General features: G+C 38.3%; 1 protein-coding gene across 3 annotated transcripts; it reads left to right on the top strand.

Moving 5' to 3' along the window:
* The first annotated feature begins 1,759 nt into the window (after window positions 1–1,759).
* slc7a1a (solute carrier family 7 member 1a) lies at window positions 1,760–25,548 on the top strand. 3 transcript variants are annotated; one of them, XM_036143079.1, is made up of 14 exons: window positions 1,760–1,990; window positions 4,046–4,146; window positions 11,908–12,172; window positions 12,264–12,446; window positions 12,536–12,694; window positions 13,773–13,950; window positions 14,058–14,191; window positions 16,482–16,704; window positions 18,467–18,606; window positions 22,207–22,309; window positions 23,242–23,453; window positions 23,750–23,901; window positions 24,969–25,077; window positions 25,254–25,548. In XM_036143079.1, the coding sequence occupies exons 3-14, from the start codon at window positions 11,986–11,988 to the stop codon at window positions 25,436–25,438; spliced, it is 1,965 nt and encodes a 654-aa protein (XP_035998972.1). In that variant the 5' UTR covers window positions 1,760–1,990; window positions 4,046–4,146; window positions 11,908–11,985; the 3' UTR covers window positions 25,439–25,548. The 3 variants fall into 3 exon arrangements, with proteins under 3 accessions (XP_035998972.1, XP_035998973.1, XP_035998974.1); XM_036143080.1 differs by having other exon boundaries at window positions 4,046–4,159; XM_036143081.1 differs by lacking the exon at window positions 18,467–18,606 and adding an exon at window positions 19,974–20,110 and having other exon boundaries at window positions 1,762–1,990.
* Window positions 25,549–25,991: the final 443 nt, after the last annotated feature.

The following is a 25,991-nucleotide window of genomic DNA, read 5'->3' as shown; positions in this document are numbered from 1 at the left end:
TTATAGACTGATGTGCTTTGAGTTTTTTCTTTATCATTATGTAAATACATGTGAATAACTTTGGTTGTTGCCAACATCTGGTGTGAATTATGTTGGTGGCTCCATGAGATACATTTAAACTGAGAAAAACATTGTCAAGTTCAATACTTTACCTGCTGTGCTGCTTCTGGCCGCTGACCAGTCCAGTCTATTTCCTCCTTAGCCTAGGTAACTTGCCGCTGATGTCACTGGTTCGCCAGTGGCTTAATACGAGGGTTGTGACAGCTGTTGCCCTATATGTCTGTGTGGGGTACGCCTGATTCCACCACACTTTTCCCTTCCATTTTCCATTAATATGTTTGGACACAGCACTCTGTAACTGTGTAGGCCATAACATTTGTCATTGAAAGGTTTCTGGCACAACTTCACCGACTCCAATTTGATGGAGAGGGTCAAAGATCTGCTGAGGCAAAGATTATAGCAGTGGCCTTTAATTCCGGTGGGCAAGGGCCGGTGTCCTGCAACAACAAACTGTTGAGTCTGTTGCAACAGACTCCTGGCCCAAGGGACAGTTGCAACATTGCTTGGTGATGGTTGCAACATGTTTCAAATACAATGTATTTAACTGTTAATAAATGATTATCATTATTATATATTGTATAATTTTATCAAAACATATGTTCTATAATAGTTGTCTGATCAAATCGGATAACACTGCAATATTATATTTTCCTAGATGAGTAGGCCATAAATGCAATGTCAAAGATTCAAATATATATAGAATACAGTTGGCTTTCTGTGACATAGTAAGAATGAAACAGTTTGTGAGCCAGTTAACTTTTATTTTGTCTTTTTATGGGACATGCATTCAGTATTCTTATATATGTTTTTTATATAACTAAAGCATTAACTGCATCCTCCTCAGCACATAAACACACGGTGGAAAAAGGGCATAGATACAGACACACACACACATACTGTAAACCTCCTGTTCCTGCTCTAACCCAATGAACTGTTTTGTATTTAAGAAAAACAAATGAAAAGATGTTAAGAATACTGTTATGCGCTCTGTCAAGTATGATAAAACCTCATGTACAAGCTAAACAAGGTGATCTTGCTACGTTCCAACCATTCTACTTAAAAGTAACATTACCACTTGTTTAAACCATATAGGTTTGAGTTAAATAAGTGACAACAGTATAACAAAAACAAAATTAAAATAAAACATTTTCATGACCTCAAAACATTTTTTCTCCAAATAAAACTCAGAATATTCTCAGAATCAGCTCTTGAATCTTCTTGCTTTTTCTCTGCTGGAGGGCATCCAGCTGAGCGTTTGCAGCCTAGCTTGTTTCTGATTGGACAAAAATGACATGTTGCAACCCGCATTCCCTGTTGCAACTGTCCCCGGTCACCCCTACTCACAGCGTTGCAGTGCACCCTGCATACTAAGACGGCGAATTAGGGCCATTGTAGATATAAGAAAAAAAAAAAAAAGGAGTCTACACATAACATTTGTGTTAAAAAAATAAAAACGTTTTGTGCTATGTTTAATTGTTTACAATAAATACTCAAAATATATCATCTCGTGTGCATTGAATAAATGTCTAGATCTGAGTTTTGCTTTTTGATCTGAATTAGCTATCCAAATGTAGGGTATTGAGAAGTTTAAGACTTGTTTTTTATGAATTCCTCTGTAGCCTGTAAAAAAAAAAAAAACAATCACAGCGTTGATCTCAATCAATCACAGCAGTATATAGGGGAGTAGCCGTTCAGTATGAAAAGCGGTGAACGGGCGGAGCTGCGTTTGGGTCTCTCCGTGGATCCCCTCCTCCATCTGAACGCGCCTGAGCGAACACTACTTCAACATCATAAAACTACTTTTACGCAGACGTGTAACGCTTGGAGCAGCGAGTCGCGGCGCTTTTTCATTTTGGAACCTACAGACCTGGAAGGCTCGTATGTTGGAGCACTTTCCTCGCGGCAGACGGGGATTTGGCACTATTCAAGTGTAAATAAACCTACTTGTATTCCCTGCTAGATGTTTTGTATTATCATCATCTTGCGCGCTCACGTAAAATATTGGAAATGCTGTCATATCTCTAAAGCTGACAATAGCCTATTCTTAAAGCACGTATGCGTTTTTATATTTGTTTCTGGCTTTTTTTTAAGTGTTCCTGAACGTTACATAATGTCCTAATTCCTCCAACACGGCGTGCATTAATAAGTGCCGTTGATCTTTATTAATGCACTTTCTATAAACAGCACGCATGCTACACATCTTGAGACTTTCTGGAGCTGCGGTAGACGCGCAGCGATGTTTATGAGATGTGTGAGCGTTTTAACAGGGTCGCTACTGTGCTGGGTTCTTAAAAACTCATGTGAATGCTGGTTAGGGGAGAGGTTCGAGTCCCGATGGACGAACTGATCGGGGGTGGGGGGCCAGAGAGGCGACTTGCAGAGTGAGAGCAACAAGTGGTCTCTCTGAGCAGGCGCTGCTTTAAAAAAAGCCATGCAGCTTTGAGAGACTTGAGTGTGTCACAGTCAAGTTAAATGCATCAAGAAATACACACTTTTCTGCCTCCACACAGGGAACACAAACAAACAAAAAAATCACTGTTAAACGGCTATTTCTATTTAGTCTCAGTTTAATCACATTGAGATTTAAAATCTCTTTTCCCAAAGATACCTGGGCAACAGTCTTTAATCCATTTCATTCGGATAGATCAACATTTCTGTGTAGAAAGAATGTTTAACAGGTTCTGTTATGTTGCTGGAATCGTACTAAAATAGTCAAATTTCCCACAAATCTTTAAAATACGTTTCCCCAACTAAATTGTTTCATTCTGTTTTTTTTAAATCATGTGTTTGTCCTGTGTGAAAACGCAAGGCAAAGTACAAGAAGTACGTCAGGTTATTCACACGTTTTACATATGAGTGAAAATCTGGGATTGATTGTTTTATTTTTAGTTATTTTATTCTGATGAAATCTTCATTAAACGTAAGCGTGAACATAAAGAAAGCTGTGCTTTTAAATACATGTCCAGGCTTTAATAATTAGACTGCTGCGTGGTTATCTGCCGCTGGAAGCGTGGGAGCAATTGGATATGCCGTCTTTAGCAAAAGTTCATCCTTTTAAAGAATGGGTGGCTGAGATCTGACCTTTTAGATCCTGAAAGCAACAGTTCAGATCAGCTTCACTCAGTCTAACTTTAGCTGGTCCCAAAGTAGGTCAGTAGTGGGCAAAGCTGCAGACCGCACTTCTGCTGCCAAGGTCCTGTGTGAGTCTGCGGAAGCTTTCCAGGTTCTGTGAATTTAAGAGCTTCATGTTTCCTCTCTGCTGCATTGGTCCAGTGTGGGCTTGATAATACCGGCATAAACTGGATAATGTGACATAGACGCACATTGTGTATTTGTTCCAATGAGGCACTGCAGTGAAAGGAGGTGGAAATTCCACGAAATAACTTTTATTTTCAACGGACCAGGTCGTCCTCTGCCGGCTTCGTTGGTGTCACACTGCGCTTGCAAACAAACTCTATGCCAACTACCTGTCATTTCTCCTCATAGCAAATATATATTCTCTTTTCTCAATGATACTGCGTTATGTTGCAAAAATTTAAAAAGAGCATTTTTGCGTCTGTTGACGTGCCGCTATATCTGACAGTGAAGCGAAAGGCGATAGAGGTCAAGCTTTTGTTTCCCAAAAACATGATTATTTCCCGGCGCTGTAGGATGGAAACACTTAGGTTGTTATCTATTCAGACAAAGGAGTCTCCGCTGTCTTTTTTCATTTTTTTTTTTTTTCACTAGAGAACATTCTGTGGTCACATGTTTAAAACTTGGCAGCCAACAAATCGAATGGCCTCTTAGGCAATGGTATGTTTTTACTTAGCTGAGAGATATTCTAAGAACATAATGCTGAGATTACCGTTAGTCATTGCGTATATGATCTGTTTGTGTAGGAAACATTTTGGCCCGACAGTTGTTGAACGTTATTGGACCTGCATTACCCCTAGGTTTTTCTCAATGGAGGTGGTGCAACTGATGACTTTGTCTCTCCTCACAGCCGTTCAGACTGGTTGAATGACTGATACACGTTGTTGAAGACACAAATATGGCAAACTGAGGAGGAAACAGAAGAGCTCGCCGAGTCACCTCTATTTTACGGTCAGTTACAGAGGTACACAGTGTTGTATTTTCTTTTGTCATGGATTAGAGGACAGAAATGTTAATCAATTTGACACCTGCATAGGACTTACAGTTGAAACCAGACAGTTTCATACAGTTAAAAAAAAAAACATGTCTGACATTAAATCAGACTAAACTATTCCTGTTTTAGACCAGTTAGGATTGCTAAATGTGTTTGTTTTTCATAAATGCCAGTAAACTGAATTTGTTTTTTAGCTATAAGTTTACACACACATTGCTGTTTCAACTGCATAGTTTGGTGGTCTAAGTGGTTAGAGTGGTGCACTTGGAGTCAGAGAAGGCTGCAAGTACCCTGTTTGATCCCCGCAGACTGCCCCTATCCCTGAGCAAACCCTTAACACCAGATTGATCCTTGGGTGGTATGAAAAAGCTGCCCACTGCTCCCCAAGGGGATGGGTTAAATGCTGAAAATAAATTTGGTTGGAATGTACAATTGGAATGACCAATAAAGATTTATCTTTAGGGTGTTGTTCCACAAGCTTCTGCTGTAAGCAAGTCTCGGGAGGTACAATTCTTCCACACAACATCTTCATACTTGCCCAGACGATTTCTTTGAGACTGAGATGATGAATCTGTGACATCCATTCTCAAACGTTTACATTGTTAAGACACTTTGTGACAAATTTAGCAAAATGTCTAGTGTAACGTTCCATTTGGAAGCTCAATTTTTGACCAATGTTTAACTTCCTGATCTTCTTAAATATTTAAAATAAAAGCTATTTCCTATTGTTGCCATCTATTATAGTAATTACAGTAGTCCATCCGGCAGCCAAGTACCCCTCAACAGAATGCCACCATCATTTTATCTTACACTTGTGATGGTTTTCTTAGGCTTGAGAGCTTCCTTCAGATATATTGACATGGTTGATACAACAGGTATATTGAATTTTTATCAGATTAAAGAAAATCTCTTGAAAAATGAAGGTCTTTGTTCCTGAGTCAAATTCCAAACCTATATCTCTGTTTCATTAAGATACTTTTGGAGTAATGGCTTTCTCTTCGCTGGATGACCCTGTAGATAATCACACCCTCTTATCAGCTGTAGGCAACATTTTCACAAGGTTTTCACCTTCACACAACTGTATAATCGCACCCAAGGATGAATAAGACTTCTAGAGGTTCACAATTATCTTCCTGTTAAAGGCATAGCAATCTTAAGTGTATGTAAACTTCCGAATTTAAACAAAGAAATAGCTAAATGTCTTCTTTTGCCATTTAGCAAATTTTGGTGATCTAGCTAACGTGAAACAGGAAAGGTTTCATTTAATATCAAACAGAAAAAAAGGTATGGGTGTTGCTGTTTTTTATATATGGTGAGTGTAAACATCTGGTTTCAATTGTATTTTCTCAAAGGTAGTTAAGCTTTTAACACTGACATGTCTCCCAAGCAACACTGACTACACAATAGATTTAAACTAAGTTGTTATTTTAAGATACTCCTTCAGCTTTTCCGCATTTTGCTACTTATTACTGAAATCCTCAATGTATTTTGTTCTGACTTTGTGTGAGAGGTCAACACAAAGTGGTACATAACTGGGAAGTGGACAGAAAATGGGTTTCAAAATTCTTTATAAATAAAATCTGAAAGGTTAATTATGCATTTGTGTCCAGCCCCCTCCATTCTGATACCTCTGAATAAAATCCAGTGTGACCAACCATCAGACAAGTAGAGAGAAAGCCTAAAACATGTAGTGTGCTGATCTTGAAAAATAGTGGTGACAGCATCAAGCTGTGGGGATGCTTTTCTGTAGCAGGAAAACAAATGAAGCTCGACAGAGTTGATAGGAAGATGGATGGAGCTAATAGAGGAAAACCACTAAAAGACTTCCAGCTGTAACTGCAGCGAAAGGTTCTTCTAGAAAGAATGGACGCACTGTGGGTCCCATTTCACAATTGTGCAAAATGTTATTTTGATCCATCACATACAATCTCAATAAATTATACTTAAATCTGTGGCTACAATGTGACAAAATGTGAGAAAGTGAAAAGAATGGGAACTCTAACTGATCTTTTGAAATATAACTGTATAACTGCTGTGCCGTGTACCCTTATTTGGTCTTTCGCTAAAGGTGTGTAAAACATTTTTTTTATCCTGTATTCAGGTATTAATAGGAATTACGAGGCACTTTTAATTAATAATTCATGACTTCACTGGTTATAAATATGACATGATGTGACTCAGGGGGGGGGGAATTTTCGTTGCCACTCTCAGTCAAGTAAACATGTCATTAAAAAAGGACAATGTACATAAAACGGGAAATGTCTACAAAAATAGTTACTTCACTAGATTTGTCAAATCTTGCTGTCCGAGCAATAATTAAGTTTTAAACAATTGAGCTTCGGACGAGCAGCTAAGCTTATCTTGCCAACACCCACCGTGGGCAGGATGGTGAAAGAGGTAAAAAAAGAATCTCCAGAGTTAATTGTTAAAGAACTGCAACAAAAAGTGGCATCTTGGGTTGGGGTCACCAACTATTAGAACATAATCTATATGCAGTCCTGTTGTTTGGGTTGAAGGCAGTACCTTCAGTCCTAAGATCACAAATGTAGGATTTTAGGTTGCTCAGCGCTACTCAAACCTTGTATGGTATTGTGTGCTTTCATCATGTTAAAATCTATAGTCTAGTCTGAAAAAAAGGATGACACCACTGTGGGTGGAGGATCCGTGATGCTGTGGGCCTGTTTGTGTCCTGAGAACCTTGTTACAATGCTGGATCTCTTTGAAATACAAGGGTCATTTGAAAAGAAAATGTGGTAGCCTCTCCTCAGAAACTGAAACACGGTTGTCACTGTCACTTTCAGCCTGATTGTCCAACACATATTGCAAAAACGATGCGGAAATGTTTCATCATCGGACACAAAATCATTCTTCCTGTATGCCCACCTTAATCGTCAGACCTAGATTCCATAGGAAACCTGTGGACTGAGCTGGAAAGAAGGGAATTTAAGAGAAGATCCAGGACTGTGAGTGATCCAGAGGAATGGACAACACCACCCTCTGTATGTTACATCATTGTAAAATATTATTGCAAATGAATGCGCACAATAGGGTCCAATACGTGTGGTACTGGTGAGTTTGTTAAAAACTATTATTTCCAAACTTCTTTTTTTCTCCCTTGAATAAATATATCAAAGGTTATATTTTTCTACAATTAACAACTAAAGAATAATTTATTTCAAGCCTTTTACACATAAATGTCAAAGGTACCAGCAAAGTGTGAAAGATGCTGGATAATGTTTTTAAAAAGTGAAAATCTGTATTTGAATGCAGGTTTTTTTTTTTTTAGCAGTGATGGACATGACTGTTTTTTGCCATGACGTAACATTTCTGACCGTGACACTGTGCTAAACTCATGGTGGATTTTAATTGGCTCTTAGGGATCACACCCCTTCTCCAGATCAGCTACTCACTCCCCCTGACAGGCATTGGTTAAATTTATTTGACATGTGATTTACAGTACTCAAATAATTTTGTTGCTTTAATATAGTCGGTTTGGTGAATGCATCTGTGTGTGCGTTTTAAGGCAACAAGAGGCAATGCATCAGAAAACTCAGGATTGCAACTTTTACAGTTATCCAGTTGGACTTTTTGATACTACTGATTATCGTCTGTAAATGTAATAATTTTATTTTAATACCTTCAGCTTGAGTAGGCATGGCACTATTTACACTTGTTTGCACTGAAGCATCTGCGGAGCAGCTCCTTGTTGTGACAGTTGTGAAAAGAAATTAAAAAAGAAGATGGCTGCCAAACATAGTGTGACTGCAACTTTTTGTCTGTGCACGTTCGTGCTCGTCCTCAGGCTGCTTGGAATAGCCAAGCCATGTGATTCTTCCATATTCTATTTTAGAATCCTGTCCGTCTAACGGCTTGCGCTTCTTGCAGCAGTTGAAAGAAAAGTTAGCAAATAGGCTTTCGAAGCCCCTTCACCTGTCATCATTCATCATTCAAAACCTTCCACACAGATCAACGCTTAAAGTGTCACCGCTTTCAGGTATGTCCAAAAGAGTTATTTAGATTTTCGTAAGCCACACCAGTGTTTTTTTTTTTTTTTACCGTGTTTGTTGGTCCAAACACTCAAAGTTATTTCGATAACTTTCGATTCCCTCTATTAAAGGTGTCATAATTGTCTTGTAATTTGAATTGATGGAAAATTTCTTCCGTCAAGTAACTTGTGTAGTCAGGTCAGCGAAGAGTCACATGGCTCATGTAGGCTACTTTACCTTGGCTGTGTGTGTGTATATGTGGGTGTTAATGTCGTCTCAGTAGGTGCTTACAACACCTTCCATTTATCAGTAGCATTTAAATCAAAGCTTTATTTCATAAAGATTTACAGTTCACAATAATGCTGTGCAGCAACTGTTTGTTGGGTTAGATTCTTACTATCAACACTACGCAACCCCCAAAAAGTTTAGAAAATATCAAAGAAATAATTAAAAAAATACATGTTCCCTCACTTGGCAGAGTATATCAGCCGATATTTTTTAACAACCAGTCAGCTTTTGCAAATTGGCAGATTGTAGTGATTTAATGCCAGAAAACCAGAGAACCTGCATCCTTCCTTAATTATTCAACAGCATCCAGCCAGTTTTCCAGTTGGTTCGAACAGGTTATGATCTGTGACATCATGTGAGCTCCAACGACCTGTAAGACACATCTGGAAATGCAAATGTTCTTGACCTCTGGGCGTACCCTGCAATTAATCTGGTGTGGGCGGTATGGCTCACCACCCTGGGTAGCAGAGCCTGAGGGATGGCATGAGAATTTGACAAGAAAACAAAGTTAGTAGCATTCTGAACAAGTCTTTTTTTCTTCTTTTTGTTCTTGTACCACGTAGGGAGTAGGCTCCTCGGGTGGCTAATGATGCTGAAGCTGGTATCAGATTTGCAGCATAAGCGTTCAGATTGTTAGAAGTTAGGTTTTGTACTAATACTACCAGTGGAATGATGTCATATCATGATGAGTGTCTAGAAAAAGTAAGAATCCCTCAGAACAATGAAAAGCTGACATTTAAGCATATCCCCACCCCCCATTTTTAGCTGTATCAATCCAATTGAGTCCACAGGGGTACTTTCTAAAGTACCAGAAGACCTGGAAAAGCACTGGATGACGAATAACAGCCTGCCATAATATCACAAAATTGACTTCACTTGCAACGGACTGAGAGCAGACTGACGACCAAGATAAACTTAGTGTAGTAGCATGGAATTTGACAAACTTAACAAAATTGATTGAGAGCATAGATGTTTGTTGGTAGATAATAACCTAACAGAATTACACTTTGAAAACTACCTTTTTTTTTTACAATCCAAGATAGCTTTGACTGGTCAATTCTGAGTTAGATTGTACAACACACTGAACAAAGATGATCTAAAACACATATTGAGAAAAATAAAACCTTAATTCTATTTTTGAAAACACTGCTAAGTAGATCCAGTGCTTTCTGCACTTCAATGTTTCTTTGGCATTAAGACTACCATAGATTGAGACAACTGTGAAAATTGCAATATATAGACCAGGACTAGATTATTCTACACTTATTACATGTTCTTTATAACTGCTACAAACTTTTTCTGTAGTCATGCTGTGTAGTCATAGCTTCACCGTCATTCTGTTGCCATAAACATAAACTGGTTGCATGTTATGGTATAATTCTGTTTATGTCTTCAGTGACTTACCTACCTTTGTCCTCTACAAAGAACTACAAGATATTTTACCTTCTGAAATTTCAGTTTCTAACTGTATTTTTTATAACATTCGTAACCTCACCACTTTTTCCGTATGTGCTCTTAATTGCAAAGTTGGAGAGCTGAGCTTGAATGTTTCCAGGGAGGAAAAAGGAAAGAGTACATGGTGTACGTAGCAACCTCTTTGGGTTTATGCCATCATGTCAGAGCTTTTTGGCGAGGGACTAATATGTGGACTAGAGTCACAGTATTATAGTGCTCCTGTCACTCACCCTGCTCTGGTCATTTCCACCTTGGGATGTACTGCAATTTTTAGTCAGGCTCTTGGACCCTAACCTGTATTGCCGGACATTGTTTATATGCATTGTGATGTTTTATTTATTTTTATGTACAGACCAACTCCTGCCCAATTTTTTGCAAACATTTAGTGTTTGGCAGCTCTGATGACAATGAATGACAATGAATATAAGGTTAATTTCTAGATCCAAACAAGTTTATATATTGAGAAATAAATATGTTAAATTGAAAAATGTTGAGATTTTGTTAACAAACTAAAAATCATTACTACATAAACACACAAAAGTACAAAAAACAAGTACCATTAAGTACCTGTATTGATTCCCCGGTACTGGGTATCAGTACTGTATCGGTTCAAATGTGAAAGGTACCCGACCCCTACACACATCATTGTGATTTTTATCTTCTTGTCTGTTAATGTTTACCATATTTTTTATAACTACAAACGGCCTATAATGTTTTAAATAGTGTGTATTTTACTCAATTATCAAGATGTTTTATGGAATTAGAATAAAAGGGTTCCTGTGGATCAGTAGAAGTGATAACTCTCTCCTTTTTAAAGCGCATGTGCTCCAACTATTGAAAAAGTTGAGACTGAAACAATATTTTTATTGTAACAAGCAGTGCTTCTCTTTTAATGTACAAAAGTGACATGTTGCTGCCACCTTTTTGTCTGTGTTCAATTATGGTGTCCTTTTATAGGTGTGCTTTTGCCGGTGTCTTCACAAGACTGACAATTTATTGTTATGCCCTAAGATTTAGAGCAAAGTACAACAAATTGATCCATTATATTTTTGGGTGGGATGGCCTTCTTTGACTGGCCGCAGGCTCCATAATTGCTACACTTTTATATAAAAGGCAAGTCCAGGTCTTCCAATCTGTTTGTGTGAGATGATAATAAGAAAGAGCACCAAGCAATACTCTTTGCATTACAATGATTGGTACATGCTCTCTCTCCCAAACGTTTGTGCCAAACTTGGAAAAAAGGCTTTTGTCTATCTAGCTTACACAACATGGTACAATGACTGTCTTAGAGATGACTTCTTTAAATTGTCAAGGTTTTTAATTCTGTCTGATGTAACATTTTACAGTTTTAATTTCTTAGTAGTCTTTATGGAGGCCATTTATTTATGTTTTGTAACAGTTTTTATTTTTTTGTCAGGGCTTTTTGCCCTGACAAAGTTTCCCTTGAAAAAGTGATTGCCTCAATAGTGACTTTCCTGGTTAAATAAAGGTTTAATGAAAATAGTAAATAAAAGAAATAAACTATGTCTCTATGGATTTACCAATTTACTGAACAAGAGATAATAAGAAATTCTTTGTTTTCTATTCTTGTGAAAACTTAGTATGGAACCTTATTATTGAGGTGGTTGGTTCCTTACTTCAGAGTTTCTACTGCATACAAAGATAGATGACACTGGGTCATGTAATGTGGATGCTTTTCTGTTGAATACTATGCTAAAGAGCATTTCGCCCCTTCCTCTGTGAGTTGTGTTTACATATCAGCAATATAGGTAATCCCATAGACTCCACCCTGTTTCTCCAACCACATGGTGGTTTTGCATTATGTAAGCCCCAACCAGCCCCTAAGAAACCACAATGTCCTCCACAGTTATTTGCTAGATCTTTAATACTTCAGTCAATATTTATAGGCAAGATTCAACGTGCACTTTCCACATATTCACACATATTCACACATATTCACACATCTTTTAACTCCTGTTCCCCCCTTAGGGTGTGAGTGGCCTCCCTCTTTTTCGCCCTGTGACCTCTGAAGAAATTCTCTCCCTTCCTGAGGCCAGACCATAAACCATGGTGCTAGAGAAGCTACTGCACTTCGGAAAACAGCTGCTACGGGTGAAGGCGGTGAATTCAAATTCTGAGGACTCTCGTCTGTCTCGATGCCTCAACACCTTCGACCTGGTAGCCCTGGGTGTGGGAAGCACATTGGGTGCTGGCGTTTATGTGCTTGCTGGTGCCGTTGCACGAGACAATTCAGGTAAGTTGATCAGCCTTGATGAGGTTAACGTTTTAGCTTTTGTAGAAAATGGTTGGAAGCTTTTGATTATATCTTGATTTTGTCGTTCTAGGACCTGCAATCGTCCTATCTTTCTTGATAGCTGCCTCAGCCTCAGTATTGGCAGGTCTTTGCTATGCTGAGTTTGGAGCCCGTGTCCCCAAAACAGGCTCCGCTTATCTTTACTCGTATGTGACAGTAGGAGAACTCTGGGCCTTCATCACTGGATGGAACCTCATACTCTCCTACGTTATTGGTAGATCACTTTAACCTATACAGTAAACAGATTTGTTTAAGGGAGAATAACTGATTTGAGAATGAGGTACCTAACTTTCTATGCTCCAGGTACCTCGAGCGTGGCTCGTGCATGGAGTGCCACCTTTGATGAGTTGGTAGGGAAACGCATTGAGCAGTTCTGCAGAGAGTACATGTCTATGAATGTACCAGGTGTACTGGCAGAATACCCTGACATGTTTGCTGTTCTCATCATATTTACTCTTACAGGTAGGAAAATCTCTGTCTGCCTTTTCTTTTGTCTTAATACTTACTGACCAGTTTATTCTGTAGACTTTGCTTGTACCGTTGGACCCCACACTGCTGTACCCTGTTTCTTACAGCACAGGATTTACATGTAAATCTTTTGGTGCATATTGATATCATAGTATCACACAGCTGCTGCAGATTCGTCAGCTGCACATCCAGGATGCAAATATCTTTGTCCACCACATCACAAAGGTCCTCTGTTGGACTGAGATATTTGAGGCTGTGGGGGGCTGTTTTAGAAGAGTGAACTCATTAACACGTTCTAGAAACCAGCTTGAGAGGATCTGAGATTTGAGATAAAATTAAGACTCACCAGACCAGGCAACATTTTTTTTTCAATCAGTCCAATTTTGGGGTGCCTTTTTTTAATTGTAGCCTCGGTTTCCTGTTCTTAGTTGTCAGGAGCGGTACCTGGTAAAGTTTTCTGTTGCTATAGACCATCAGTTTAAAGGTTTGACATGCACATTCAGTGATGGTATACTGCATGTCTTGGTTTTAACAGGTGCTTATTTGAGCGACCACCTCTATCAGTATATCTATTCTCCCCTGACCTCTGATATCATACAAAACCCTTATGTATGTCCACAACTGTGTGCCCTGTATATCTTCAGATCAATCTCTGTAACCCTGCAAGATGATTGTACTTGAAAATCTATATATATCTATATCTATATAAATCTATATATACCCAGACCAACCGTTTTGGTACGAAAAACCGTGCCCCATTTAAAATCGCTTAAATCCCTTTTTTCCCCATTATTATACTTCAGCATTAACTTCAGCAAGTCATCTTTACCACTTCTAGACGGAGAAATGCATTGAGTTGCTGCTGTGATTCATTGACTTATTTGTGTTAAGCAATTTAAAGGATGTACGTGTACCCGATAAAATGGTAAGTGAGAGGGTATATTATAACTTTCTAACAATGACAGTGTTAAGCCTGAAGGCAAAATGTCAGCTATGAACATTTACCTTGGATAAATATAGATATGCATTTGTGTGTGTATTTAATTCTTTTTGTCTTGTTTTCATTTGCAAGGTCTTTTGGCATTTGGAGTAAAAGAGTCAGCGATGGTGAACAAGGTGTTTACCTGCATCAATGTTTTAGTGTTGTTATTCATGGTGGTCTCTGGCCTGGTCAAAGGCACTTTGAAAAACTGGCAGCTTGATCCAGAGGAGATCCTTCATGTCAATTATACGAATACCTCAAACCAAAAGTAAGGATGTGGCTGATTACCACTGTTATTTGTCCATGATGGCCTAATGCATCTAGCTTTCATCCTTGTTAATGATTTATTTCATGCTTTTATTTTCTCCATTGTAGTCTGACTTACATTCTGCCATCCAAGGAGAGTCTAGGAGAGGGTGGCTTCATGCCATTTGGCTTCACAGGAGTGCTTTCAGGAGCGGCTACATGTTTCTATGCCTTCGTAGGCTTTGATTGCATCGCCACCACAGGTCAGTAATAGATGAAAAATTTCAAAAGCACTCCTTCTTATTGTGTGTTAGCCACCCCTTTTGCTGCCAAACATCCAGTCTAGGTGTGGAGTCCAGTAGGCATCAAGAAAATATCAGTAAATTAGCAAGGCAAGGTGGGGCCTCCATGGAGCAAAATTCTTTGTCCAGCACATCCCACAGATGTTCGATTGGATTGAGATGTGAGTTCTGAGACCAATTCCAGTTCTGATGCTCACATGGTCACGCTTGGTTTTATGGTGGTGCACCAAGTCAGCATGGACACCCTGGCTCATCTATGGCTATTCTGCCCCATACACAAGAAAATAAGTCACGTTGCACAGTCTAACACAATTCTCTCAGAACCAGCTGTACCTCAGTATCATGCATGCCACTTTTTTACTCCAGCATCATTGAGCCTATTTCCGGCTCTCTTCTTTCCATCAAGTTTGATGATGGGATGTTCATTTGCTGCCAAATATATCTAAAGTCACTAAAAAGATACCATAATGAAGGAAATCAGTGGCATTTACTTCATCCATCAGTGGTCATAAAGTTATGCAAAATCAGTTTACTTTAGAATTGTGATTTTTTCAAATTCAATGGTTCATGCAGAGTTTTTTTTTTTTTTTGAGAAACCTTGCCAGAGAAATACATTCATAACACTCAACTTTGTCTCTCCTTCAACTCACAACTTCAAAACTTGTACACATTATCCTTCAAACATTTTTTTTGACATGTTGGTGAGAATTTTCTTTTAAAAGTGGGTATATTTGATGGATTTTGTAAACATTTAAGTTTTTTAACAGGCCTACTCCTGTTTAAGCATTTCTCTCAACTCCAATTGTCTGACTGTGTTTCGGATATAGGCGGGAGTAGGGGTTTGGGGCATGAAACTGAATCTGGACTTGGAATGCGTTCAGCTTCTAGCCTTACGTAAGAGTAGCCAGGCAGAGAGAAGAGCTGCACTTTTAATGCATTTGGTCCACTTGTGTACATGGCAGGATGCCAGGAGCTGTGACGCAAGAGGGTAGAGTTAAAGCTTAAGATGTTTTCCAGGCATTTTGTGCAGTCTTCAAATCTGCATCTGTGACTAGATATTTTTAGTGCACTATTTCTGTGCGTTTCTGTAATGAATCCAAGGCCTGTAAGTTGGGGTAGAAGGAAAGTTTACACATGTGCTCCAGCTTGCATACATTCTGTCCCTTCTTTTCCCTGAGTTTTAACTGGCTCATATTGAGTAAACCCTTAAACCATTGCTCAATTTTAACTTGCAGAGGCACATGTTTTGCACACATTTTTAGAAAGTTTTCACCTTTGTAATATCACAAGAGCAGGTATAGATAACATCTATGTGTTACTTACTTCTTGATCAGTAGCCATGTTTTTTTTTGGTACACACTTTATATTTCAGTCTCTGAATTCCTCCTTTGTTATGATGCAATGTCACTGCAGAACATTAAATTGAGTGGTTGCCAAAGGATCAATGTTGCCCAATCGCCTGCAGCTGCGTGTTCGGCCCTATGGCTCCATAGTGAACATAAGCTGCTTGTTTTATTTTTTTCACAAACCCTTATTCCCAGTATGTCTAAAATACATCTGTTTTACAGTTTTCCACATGTGCTGGATACCTGCCAACACAGTAACAACGCGCCAACAGTGGCGCAACAACTGTTGGACAGGTTTCAGGCTCAGCGACTCTGGGTTGCAAATTTGAGAATTTCAGAGCACTGGCCTCAATAACTTTCCGTTTTATTACCCAAAATGTGTGTACAGTTTTGTTCAGAAGCTTTGGCTGTGACACAAAGTTAGCATTTTGCAAACTTTGCAGTTTCCAAAGGCTTTTTGCCCTGACAAAGCTATGGCCATTTCACTATGGCCAATGTCAATCTAGACATCTAAGTTCTGTCGTTAAACGTGTTATTTATTATGAAAACGAACTTTCAAACTGATATTTAAATTTGTTTTGTATGTGTCCAAGTGAGCTTAGAGCGCTCTCTCCTGATTTTCCCATCAAATAGCTTAAAAGATATTTTTTTACACAGTTAATTTGTAGCAAATAGTTCTACTCCATGTCTTATTAAACCAAAAAGTTTGATTGATTGTTTGTTTTTGCACTCCCTAATATATATATATATATATATATATATATATATATATATATATATATATATATATATATACACACACACAAAGATTTTAGAGCAGTAAATATGGTCAGGACCTAGTAGGGCTAGGACCTGACCTTATTTTATGTATTATTGCTGACCTAGTTATTTTTTCCACCTTACAGGCGAAGAGGTGAAAAACCCCCAGAGAGCCATTCCTATTGGGATTGTCTCTTCGTTGCTGATTTGTTTTGTCGCTTACTTTGGTGTTTCTGCCGCCCTCACCCTCATGATGCCGTACTATCTTCTGGACAGCAACAGCCCTCTTCCTGTAGCTTTTAAGTATGTGGGTTGGGGAGGAGCCAAATACGCAGTAGCTGTAGGCTCCCTTTGTGCTCTATCTACCAGGTAAGAACATTACACCAGAACTACTTTCCCAGGCACATTTGTTTGTGTGTGTTTTGTTTTCTCTCGAGTCTTTTCCACGTATGCACTTTTGATTCATTCTGCTAATATCCTCTAAATTAAATGTCTAGAAGTTAGGCTTGTGTAAGTAAACATGTAAATTTAAGATATTTTAATGTGTCATTAATATCTAGCAAAAAAAACATTCAAATCATGTTCTCACTTTGTGGTAAAGAAAACACTTTTAACAGTGGATATTGCATTTTGCCATGCCTCCTCTTGAGTTTTGCTAAATCAGGTTCTCGTAAATGTTTCTAGAGCCACCTCCATCAGAAATGTGCTGATAAGCCAGTGTGTGAAGAACAACACATAATCTTTGGGTATAAATCTTATTCACAGTCTTTTGAACATCTGCGCTCACGTGAAAAAGGCTCCAGAGAAACACGCACAAGTGCATGTGCAGGCACATATAAACATGCCTGTGCATGCTTACTGTATGTTTTCTGTGGGTATATTTAGCTTTCAAAGGGATTTGACTCCTTATCTAAAAATAAAAGCTCTACTGACAAATGATTCGTAGTGCATGTGTCTTATTATGTAACCAAGACTCATCAAGCCGTTTTATTTATGTTCAGTTTTAGTGTTTAATGATTCTTATATCATAGTACATATATTTATCATGGCCGTGTTTTGATTAGTGCAAAAGATATGAATTATTTGAATGCATGCAATAAAAAAAGAGTTTGTCATAATTTAGTTTAAGGCAGGGTTTTTGCATTAAGTGCTTGTATATTTAACTTTTTTCTAAATACCTACATCCAATTTTAAGAGTACAGAATATTACAGTACTGTCCAAAAATCATGAGCAATCCCTATTTTGTCTCTCTCTTTCGAAGAATCAGAAAAGCTGGACCAATGTCAGCCACTGTCCAAAAAAACCTTTAGAAATTCTGAGGAACATTTTTACAAGACAACTTCCAAAGAATTAATATGAAAGTCTGGCACTTTTGAGACAAAATATGAACCTGACTCTGACCAGATGGATGTTGTTCCGCAGAGCTCCATACATTCATCTGGGATTGCTCCATTGGAGATGTATTTCAGGAGGGGGCCTTATCTAAAATCCTTGCATATGTTTGGATAGACCACTTATCCGTCATCTTTACTGACACGCTGCTTCCACAACTCACATCGAAACCAACCTGTGACACTGATATTTGGGAAGGCCACACCTGGTCGGAAGAAGGGCGAAAACATTGTTTCCACTAACAAAAACATTTAAAGCCGTTCTCTGGTGTTCTTTTAAAGAATTAATATTTGGTAGATTGGACAACACTGATGAAATAGCAGCATCAGCGTTACTGCTTGCTTCCTCGCTGAGAGCCGCCATTGTTGTCTGAATACAAACAGTCGCTTCTCTGATACGTCACATCTCCGAAAATCCTGCCTGGCATTCCTGATTGGCTAGTCCATTTTATGTGGTGTTGAAATCCCTCCCAATGGCAGCGATTCCAGATGGATGTGTGGAGCTCTGTGGAACAAAATCCATCTGGCGAGAGTCAGGTTAGCAAAATACTAATAAGGTCTCAGAACTTTTTGACAGGACTGTATGTTCCGATGCTATGCTTTATGCTACTACACTCATTCTGTTCTGTGTTTCTTTAATGTGTGAGCCGTTGTCTTCGTTCATGTATGTCTTATGGCATTCTCTTGGGTGTAAGTGAAGTGTGGATACTATATATCCTGGTCTCCTCCTGCATGGCAGCCTGCTGGGGGCTATGTTCCCTATACCCCGTGTTTTGTGGGCGATGGCGGACGATGGGCTGCTTTTCAAGTTCATGGCTGAGATCAGCCCCCGCACCAAAACCCCGCTAACTGCAACCTTTGCCTCTGGCACAGGGGCAGGTGAGACACTAACACGCATGTCTTTAATCTTTAACTTGCATCCATCTGCACGATAGCATCTCTAATACCTGTTAATACCTGGTAGAAAACCGCTCACTGAGTGTCAAAGGGATCTATTTACTGTTTTATATACAGGGCTCTGTTTCCTTTTTTGAAATGCTGGCTCAGTGGCGGTTTTTGTCATAGGCAACATGAACAGATGCCCTCAGTGACATTAGAGGGAGGGTGAGCACCACTGAATAAATACATAGAAATTAAAACCCATTATATTATGTTATCCATCCATCCATTTTCCGACGTGCTTATCCGTGCTGGGGTCACCAGGGGTGCTGGTGCCGATCTCCAGCTGTCAATGGGCGAGAGACGGGGTACACCCTGGACAGGTCGCCAGTCAATCGCAGGGCAATATTATATTATATTATATTATATTATATTATATTATATTATATTATATTATATTATATATGGAGCACTGAAATCACTCAGTTGTGCATAGAATGTGCCGTCCACTGTGATGAGAAGGCACACACAGCTGACATTAGTGGCAGCAGGTTATTGTAATTAAACACCACAGCATTTTTAACTGCCTCACATCTCAAAGGGTATCCAAAATGTTGGTTAATTTTAGGGAGGCATTAATGTTGAGTCGTGTCAATCAAATGTGGTGCAGCACAGCAAGTTAACCTGTGAACTTCTCTCTGCCTTTAGCAAGAGCGCCTTGGTGCTACATTAAGATACATGAAATGTGGAAATTTGAAGGAATTAGACTTTTGCAATTCAGGGGCATCTTTATCAAGGTTTGTATCATGGAAGCAGCCATGGAGAAAATATTGTACTAACTAGGAAACACAGCACAGCCTACTCTGTTTTTTTTTGGTCAAGTGGGTGTGGGGGTTCCTCGCCTTAGGTGACATTCATATAAGAACTGCCACTGGTCTAGCTTATTGTTGTCCTTCTGTATTAATTCCTATAACATTGGTCTGTCAAAAATATATATTTCACTTCTATTCAGCTTTGAAACTTACAGTAATAATTTCAGCCTGCATCATGTAAGAAGAAATCCACTGAGTAAAACTGCATGTGTAAAATGGCCAAATACATGTAATTTACTATAGAGAATAATAGCATGTGGAGCCTTGCATCATTGCATGCCATCATTTAGAGAACTTTGGACAAACAACGTCATGGCCCCTTGATCTATACCGCTTCGACCTTCTTGCGCAATCTCCTGCCTCAAATCTCCAACACACGTCTTACTAACTAGGTTTCTTTTTCCAACTAGCTTTTCCCACTCCTTCCCTATATTTCCCGCTACTTACCGACAACTGTCACCAAAACCTTATGTTTCCCTCCTCACTCCACCCCAGTCTGTTGGGTTCCATGTTCCCCCTGCCCCGTATCATCTTTGCCATGGCACGAGATGGCCTTCTCTTCTCCTTTTTGGCCCATGTCAGCGAGAGGAAGGCCCCTGTAAACTCCACTGTTGCGGCTGGGGTCATATCGGGTAAGAGGAGTACTAAGTGAAAACCAAAGAGAGAAAATGAATAACTTTGAGAAAGAAAAAAAAACAAGTCCTAGTCATGAAAACAAAAATGTAAGGATAGAGGATGATGCTGAAAGCTTCTTTTAAAAAAATATAAGGGAAAATCTAAAAATGAGCAAAGTCTATATGATTATCTTTCCCTATAGCAGTTACCAAATTTAAAATATTTAAGCACCATGCGCTGAAATGAAGATTGTACTATGACCTATATTTTCAGCCTCAACATGGACAATCAAATATTACATTTGCAATCTGGTCTCGGCCTAAATTTTTATATATATTTTTGCGTCCTTCCTGTTTTCTGTGGATATATTTACCAGTGAATGTCAATATGTTCAGCTTCCGACCCACAAAATAACATGCAAAGGCTCATTACCATGGCTGTTGGTTGAGTATTGGGCTATATTCTTTATAGGTGTTTGCAAATATATATATATATATATATATATATATATATATATATATATATATATATATATATATATATATATAATAAATATTTCAGTCTGTCTTATGCACATTCTTAGGTCTGCAGAGAGGATCGTCTAGGCTGACCTTCCCTCCATCCATGAGTTGTGCAGGTCTAGGGTCAGGAAAAGGGCAGCTAACATCTCTGCAGACCCCACACATTATGGAACCAAAGTATTTAGACTTTTAACTGCATATTGACGCAAGGGAACACAATTTACAAATAAACAGCAATACCAGGACAGTTTCATTCCAGACAGAGCACACAGATATTTGCACCAATCCAGCCATGTCTTCCCTTTTTTCCTGAAACATATATGTATAGATGTTTACAATAAAAAAATATTTCTGCTTTCCTTTTTTGTACTAAAATGGCTTCATTGAGTGCAAAGTGGAACCGGAGTCAAATTCCTTATTGTATGAACCAACTTGGCAATTAAAGCTGATTCTAAATCTATTCATTGGGTACTTACACTTTATAGTTTTTCTTTCAGAGTTAGAATCCCACTTACTACTTTGCAACCTCCAGTGGGGATGTAAGACTGACTTTGCAATATTCACTTTATTATGGCTAAATATATAATTTAGATTGTTATTATTCATCCTGTAGTTATGCCATCCTGAAAGTAGTCAATTCATTATGTATTCAGAAAAAGGAGGTTAAAAATGTTGATCTCTGTAAAAGCTGCAGGCCTGCAAAAACTCTGACCAATTACCGCCCTTCACACTGAAGAGCAGGGATTGGTCAGAGTTTTTGTCCTGCTCTCACCTTATCACCTTACCTATTGGTTGTCCCACATGTCAATCATTTTGATGCCCTTACATAACACTAGCGTGCGTGCACGTTCCTTGTTAGTTTCCGCTTGCTGGCTGCGCATGTGCACTTCAGATGAGGTTAGACAGAAATCTTCATGGACAATGACGTTTGCAGATGACATTGTGGTTTGTGGTGAGAGCAGGGAACAGAAAGACAGAATGGCTAAGTGTGAATGAGAGAGACCCAAGAGAAGCTATGATGTTACAGGGAGCAGATTGAAGGATTACTCACTGTGGTGATGCCTAAGTAGGAAAAGCTGAAAGAAATAGAGATGGTCTTAGCGTCGCCACAAGCTTGGCTCAGTGAAAGTTTTTTCTGGAAACAAACAACGTTCTTTGTTTTAAATTTATTAGTAAACTAACATCATAATAATTGACATAATCCTGAAAGCTAATTTCGCCATGCTCATGCTGAGCATTATATATCACAGATATCTTTTGATTTTTTTTTTATCTTAGTTGACAAACTTCCATAATATATTATATGGCAATAACGTCTGAGACATTTATGCACATATGTCCTTTGAGGTCAATCAAAATGAAAATCAGCTTTATTGGCCAAGATTGTGTGCGCAGCAAAGAATTTGACTTTGGATTGTTGTCATTCAGCTATTTCACACATTGTGTAAAAAATAACATAAGGATGTTTAGTAGTTTTGATGTCCATGAATGTAAAAAATAATTTAGTACTTTTCCATTTTTGTTCTTGTGAAAGACGAGTCTCATCAAGCATGCACAGTTCTTACAGCAACTATCTTTTTGCACATTTTTAGCAATCATGGCGTTTCTGTTTGACCTGAAGGACCTGGTGGACCTCATGTCAATAGGAACGCTTCTGGCCTATACGTTAGTGGCCGCCTGTGTGCTGGTGCTAAGGTCAGTTTGAGCAGTTTTATTCAGAATTGGTAGGTGGGACTGAAAGGAACAGTCAGCCATTTTTCCTTAGGAATGAACTAAGTAAAGACTTGTGCTGGATAATGAAGGTCTCACAGGAACAAAATAATAGAGGGCACGTTACACTGGAATTTTTATATATTGACATACAAGTATCTTCTTTGACTATTTGTTTCATTACAAAAAATGCTGATGGATTTGCATAATTGTTTGTTCTAAAACATTAAATATAACTAAGAACATTTTTGAAAGTTACTTATAACATTACTTGCTAAATTAGTAGGATTTGGCATAAACATGTCGCAACATTCACTTCATTAACATAAAATTTTTACTTTATAGAATAAAATTGTCATTTTCTGAAATGGAAATTTTGCATCAAAATATACTATTTATAGTTTTTAATTGCTTTTATCTGTTTTTTAAACCCAGCTACCATTCTTCCCTGTGAAAGGTTTCCAACACAGAACTTGTCACTCTAATAGATGATTTGTTGGTTTATGTTCAAATTATTTGTATAAATCCTTTTTACATAAAAAAGCTATTCATTTATATTTCATACTGCGTTCACTTATGCTGTCACAGCTGTGGGAAACTGCTGAAAAGTTGCTGGTGAAGATTCTCAATCATCCAGGTCATGGTCATTCCAAAAAAAGTAAAACACAAAGCAACTAGACTTGTTTTCAACTACGGAAAACAAGTCCAGTTGCTTTGTTTTTTACTTTTTTTTGGAATGCTAAAAAGTTGGCTTCAGCTCCAATTTTAACTAATATTACTTGTACAAAGGGTACCCGCTGCTTTATATTTTATTTACCTTAGAAAAATATTATTGCCTGAACAACATATGTGGTGTTAATTTAATCTAAGAACTGATGGAGAAACTACTTTATTTATTTATTTTTGTTTTGTTACAGATACCAACCTGAGATGCACAGCCATGTCTACCAGATAGCTAATTGCCATGATGAGGCAGATTTAAGTGATGGCGTAAGTGTGCCCAGTACCAGTATGGGCATCCTTCCTGGTGTCGAGGAGAGATTCAGCTTCCAGACCCTGCTGTTTCCAAACAACCATGAGCCATCCATGCTGTCGGGCTTCACTGTCAACATCTGTACCTCTGTCCTAGGTTCGTTTTCATGCAAGAAAAAGAAAAAAAAATAGCTGATTTTGGTCTCAAAAGCCTGTTTGTATTTTTATAACAAGGAATAGAAGGAAATCAAATTTTTTTTTTTACTTTACTGATAGTTGGATATAGCCAAGTGTGTGTTTGTCATTAGAGGATAAACATACATAAGTCTTTATTTAAAATTAAACCAGTTGATGTAATGTGGAAGTGCTTCATTACATGTATCTACCAAGCCTAAAATGTAATTATTCTCCCCCTGTGTTGAGTAACAGTCTCTTTCATATGTGCTTCTGCAGGATTGCTGATCCTGACTTTCAGTGTACTGGCTGTGCAGGGAGGCTTTGCCTCATGGAACATGGTAGCCCTCAGTGTCATCTTCATGGTTTCTCTAGTTCTGGTTTTCATCATCTGGAGGCAGCCTGAGAGTAAAACAAAACTCTCCTTCAAGGTTTGGCTTTAAGACCTTTTCAGTACTACAGCATGCTAATTTCATCTAACATTCATGTCCCTAATTTTTAGCTATGATTGTAAACAAATGTAAAAAAAAAAAAAAAGCCTTAAAATCAATTCATTGTTTCTTGGAGTAGCACAATGACAGAGAGAAAAAAACTAAAATAATCTTGCATTTAATTTGAGTAAATTCTTTCAGTGAGATGAAAAATCATTATTTCTGAAGTTATTGTTTTATTCTAAATTACGAGTACTCGACTTATTGTTGCTGCTAGAAATTCCTATCAAATGAATGCAGCAGAAGCCGTTTTGTAATTTGTACTTTTTCATTTTCATATCTATTCGCAAATATATATAGCAATAACACAAAGATTTGTTAGTTCTTTAAAATTGTTGGTATTATTATGTCTGTCAGCTAATTTAACTGTGCTTGTTTTGTTACTTTCAGTCCCAACTCCTTAGCATGCCTAACTAAATTGTTTGACTTGACTACTATCTAATTCACTTGGTTATACCTTTGTTATTTAATTTGTTGTCACTTGTCAAAAATAACTTTTTTCAGTTTTGCTAACTGGAATAGAAAATAATTGATCTGAAATACAGTTTTAGAAGTCTAATAGTTACGGCATCCTCTATACTTGTCGCAAAACCTTTAATGCACAATCCAGGGATGTGTAAATATCATATGAAACAAAGGCCCAGTTTTCATAGCCACTCTTCAGAAAGGGTAAGACTCGAAAAAATATCTTTCAAACAAGTCAGGAAATAGCTCCAAGAAAACACCCGCTCTCCTAAACTTGCTCATATCAACTGTCAATTGATAGTTGATAGTAGATAATAAAGCGTAACAATTTAAATGTTTACCACTCCTGTCCCATATTAAAACTGCACAGTGTTATTGCAATGACATTACATTTCTGAAATATTGTGTCGCTCTTGTTAGAGAACTGCAGCAAAGAATGGCAACTTGGAGTCACCAAGCCTTATAAAATAGTGTTTTTTATGGCTTTTGTGCATATATTTGTCAGAGTGTTGGTGTTTGGTAATACAGTCCTGTTTTCTCAGGTTCCCCTGCTGCCCTTTATTCCAGTCGTAAGCATGTTTGTCAATGTCTATCTGATGATGCAGCTGGACAGAGGAACATGGGTCAGATTTTCCATCTGGATGGCTATAGGTAGTCTTACATCATTGTCATATTGAACATTATAGCTTTATAGACCTAATGAAGTTTCGTCTCTATCAAAATGTATTGTCTCTCCACCCTAGCTGACGCTTTTCCAGATTTTCTTTGATCTCTAAGCATAATTTTATACAAACTGCCCCCCCCCCCCTCTTTCTCCTTCTTTGCAGGTTTAGTCATCTACTTCTGCTATGGCATTCATCACAGCTCTGAGGCTTCCTCATCCCACTCTGCTCTGGTAACAGAAATGAACGGTTTCAGTCTCGATCATGAATTAGAAGCCATGTCGTCAGAAAAAGAAGCTTTTCTCAATGATGGTATTGATGTCAGGGAAGAAAACAACGGGGATTTGTAGGAGGCAGAACATACAGCTCCATGCTTACCTGTCCGGACTTCAGTCTGCCATTGTAGGAGGGTTTTTGTCAGTCAACTCCTTCACTTCTCCTTTTTGGGGAAATGTATTTTTTTTAAAAAATGGCTAACTGTGACATCCCTATCTTGGTCCTGATTAGAACACAGTTAACTAGTGATTAATCTCCTCCAGAAAATCAGACTGAAACATTCAATGGAGTCAGTACTTCACATGGCCTCACTGTTGAACTGCTCGTCATCACCTGACTCTCTGTAGAGGAAGCGCTTTCAGAGACATTAATGTTTAATGGAAGTTAAGAGGTAGGACATGGTCATGTTAAATTCTCTACATGTTAAGTTGGAGTGTGTATCGGTTGCATTACTGGCAGTAGGACTGTGAAATAGTTGATGTTGTGGTGCAAGAAAGTTTTCTAAAGGTATATTTATTTGGATTTCCTGTTGTTTATTAAAAGATGATGTCTACACCGATTGAAAAATCATAAAACCATCGCAGTACTAGATCAAAGTGTTACCAGCATATGCTTGTTTGAAACTAC

The sequence above is a fragment of the Fundulus heteroclitus genome, chromosome 11 (assembly GCF_011125445.2).
Source record: "Fundulus heteroclitus isolate FHET01 chromosome 11, MU-UCD_Fhet_4.1, whole genome shotgun sequence".
Taxonomy (NCBI): Eukaryota; Metazoa; Chordata; class Actinopteri; order Cyprinodontiformes; family Fundulidae; genus Fundulus; species Fundulus heteroclitus.
Note: the sequence above shows the minus strand (reverse complement) of the source record. Positions and strands in the feature narration are given on the sequence as shown.

Coding starts and splice junctions, on each gene's coding strand:
- slc7a1a (XM_036143079.1), top strand. CDS start 11,986: ATGGTGCTAGAGAAGCTACTGCACTTCGGAAAACAGCTGCTACGGGTG. Junction 18,607..22,206: donor TGCCTCTGGCACAGGGGCAG/GTGAGACACTAA, acceptor GCACATTTTTAG/CAATCATGGCGTTTCTGTTT. Junction 23,902..24,968: donor AAACAAAACTCTCCTTCAAG/GTTTGGCTTTAA, acceptor CTGTTTTCTCAG/GTTCCCCTGCTGCCCTTTAT.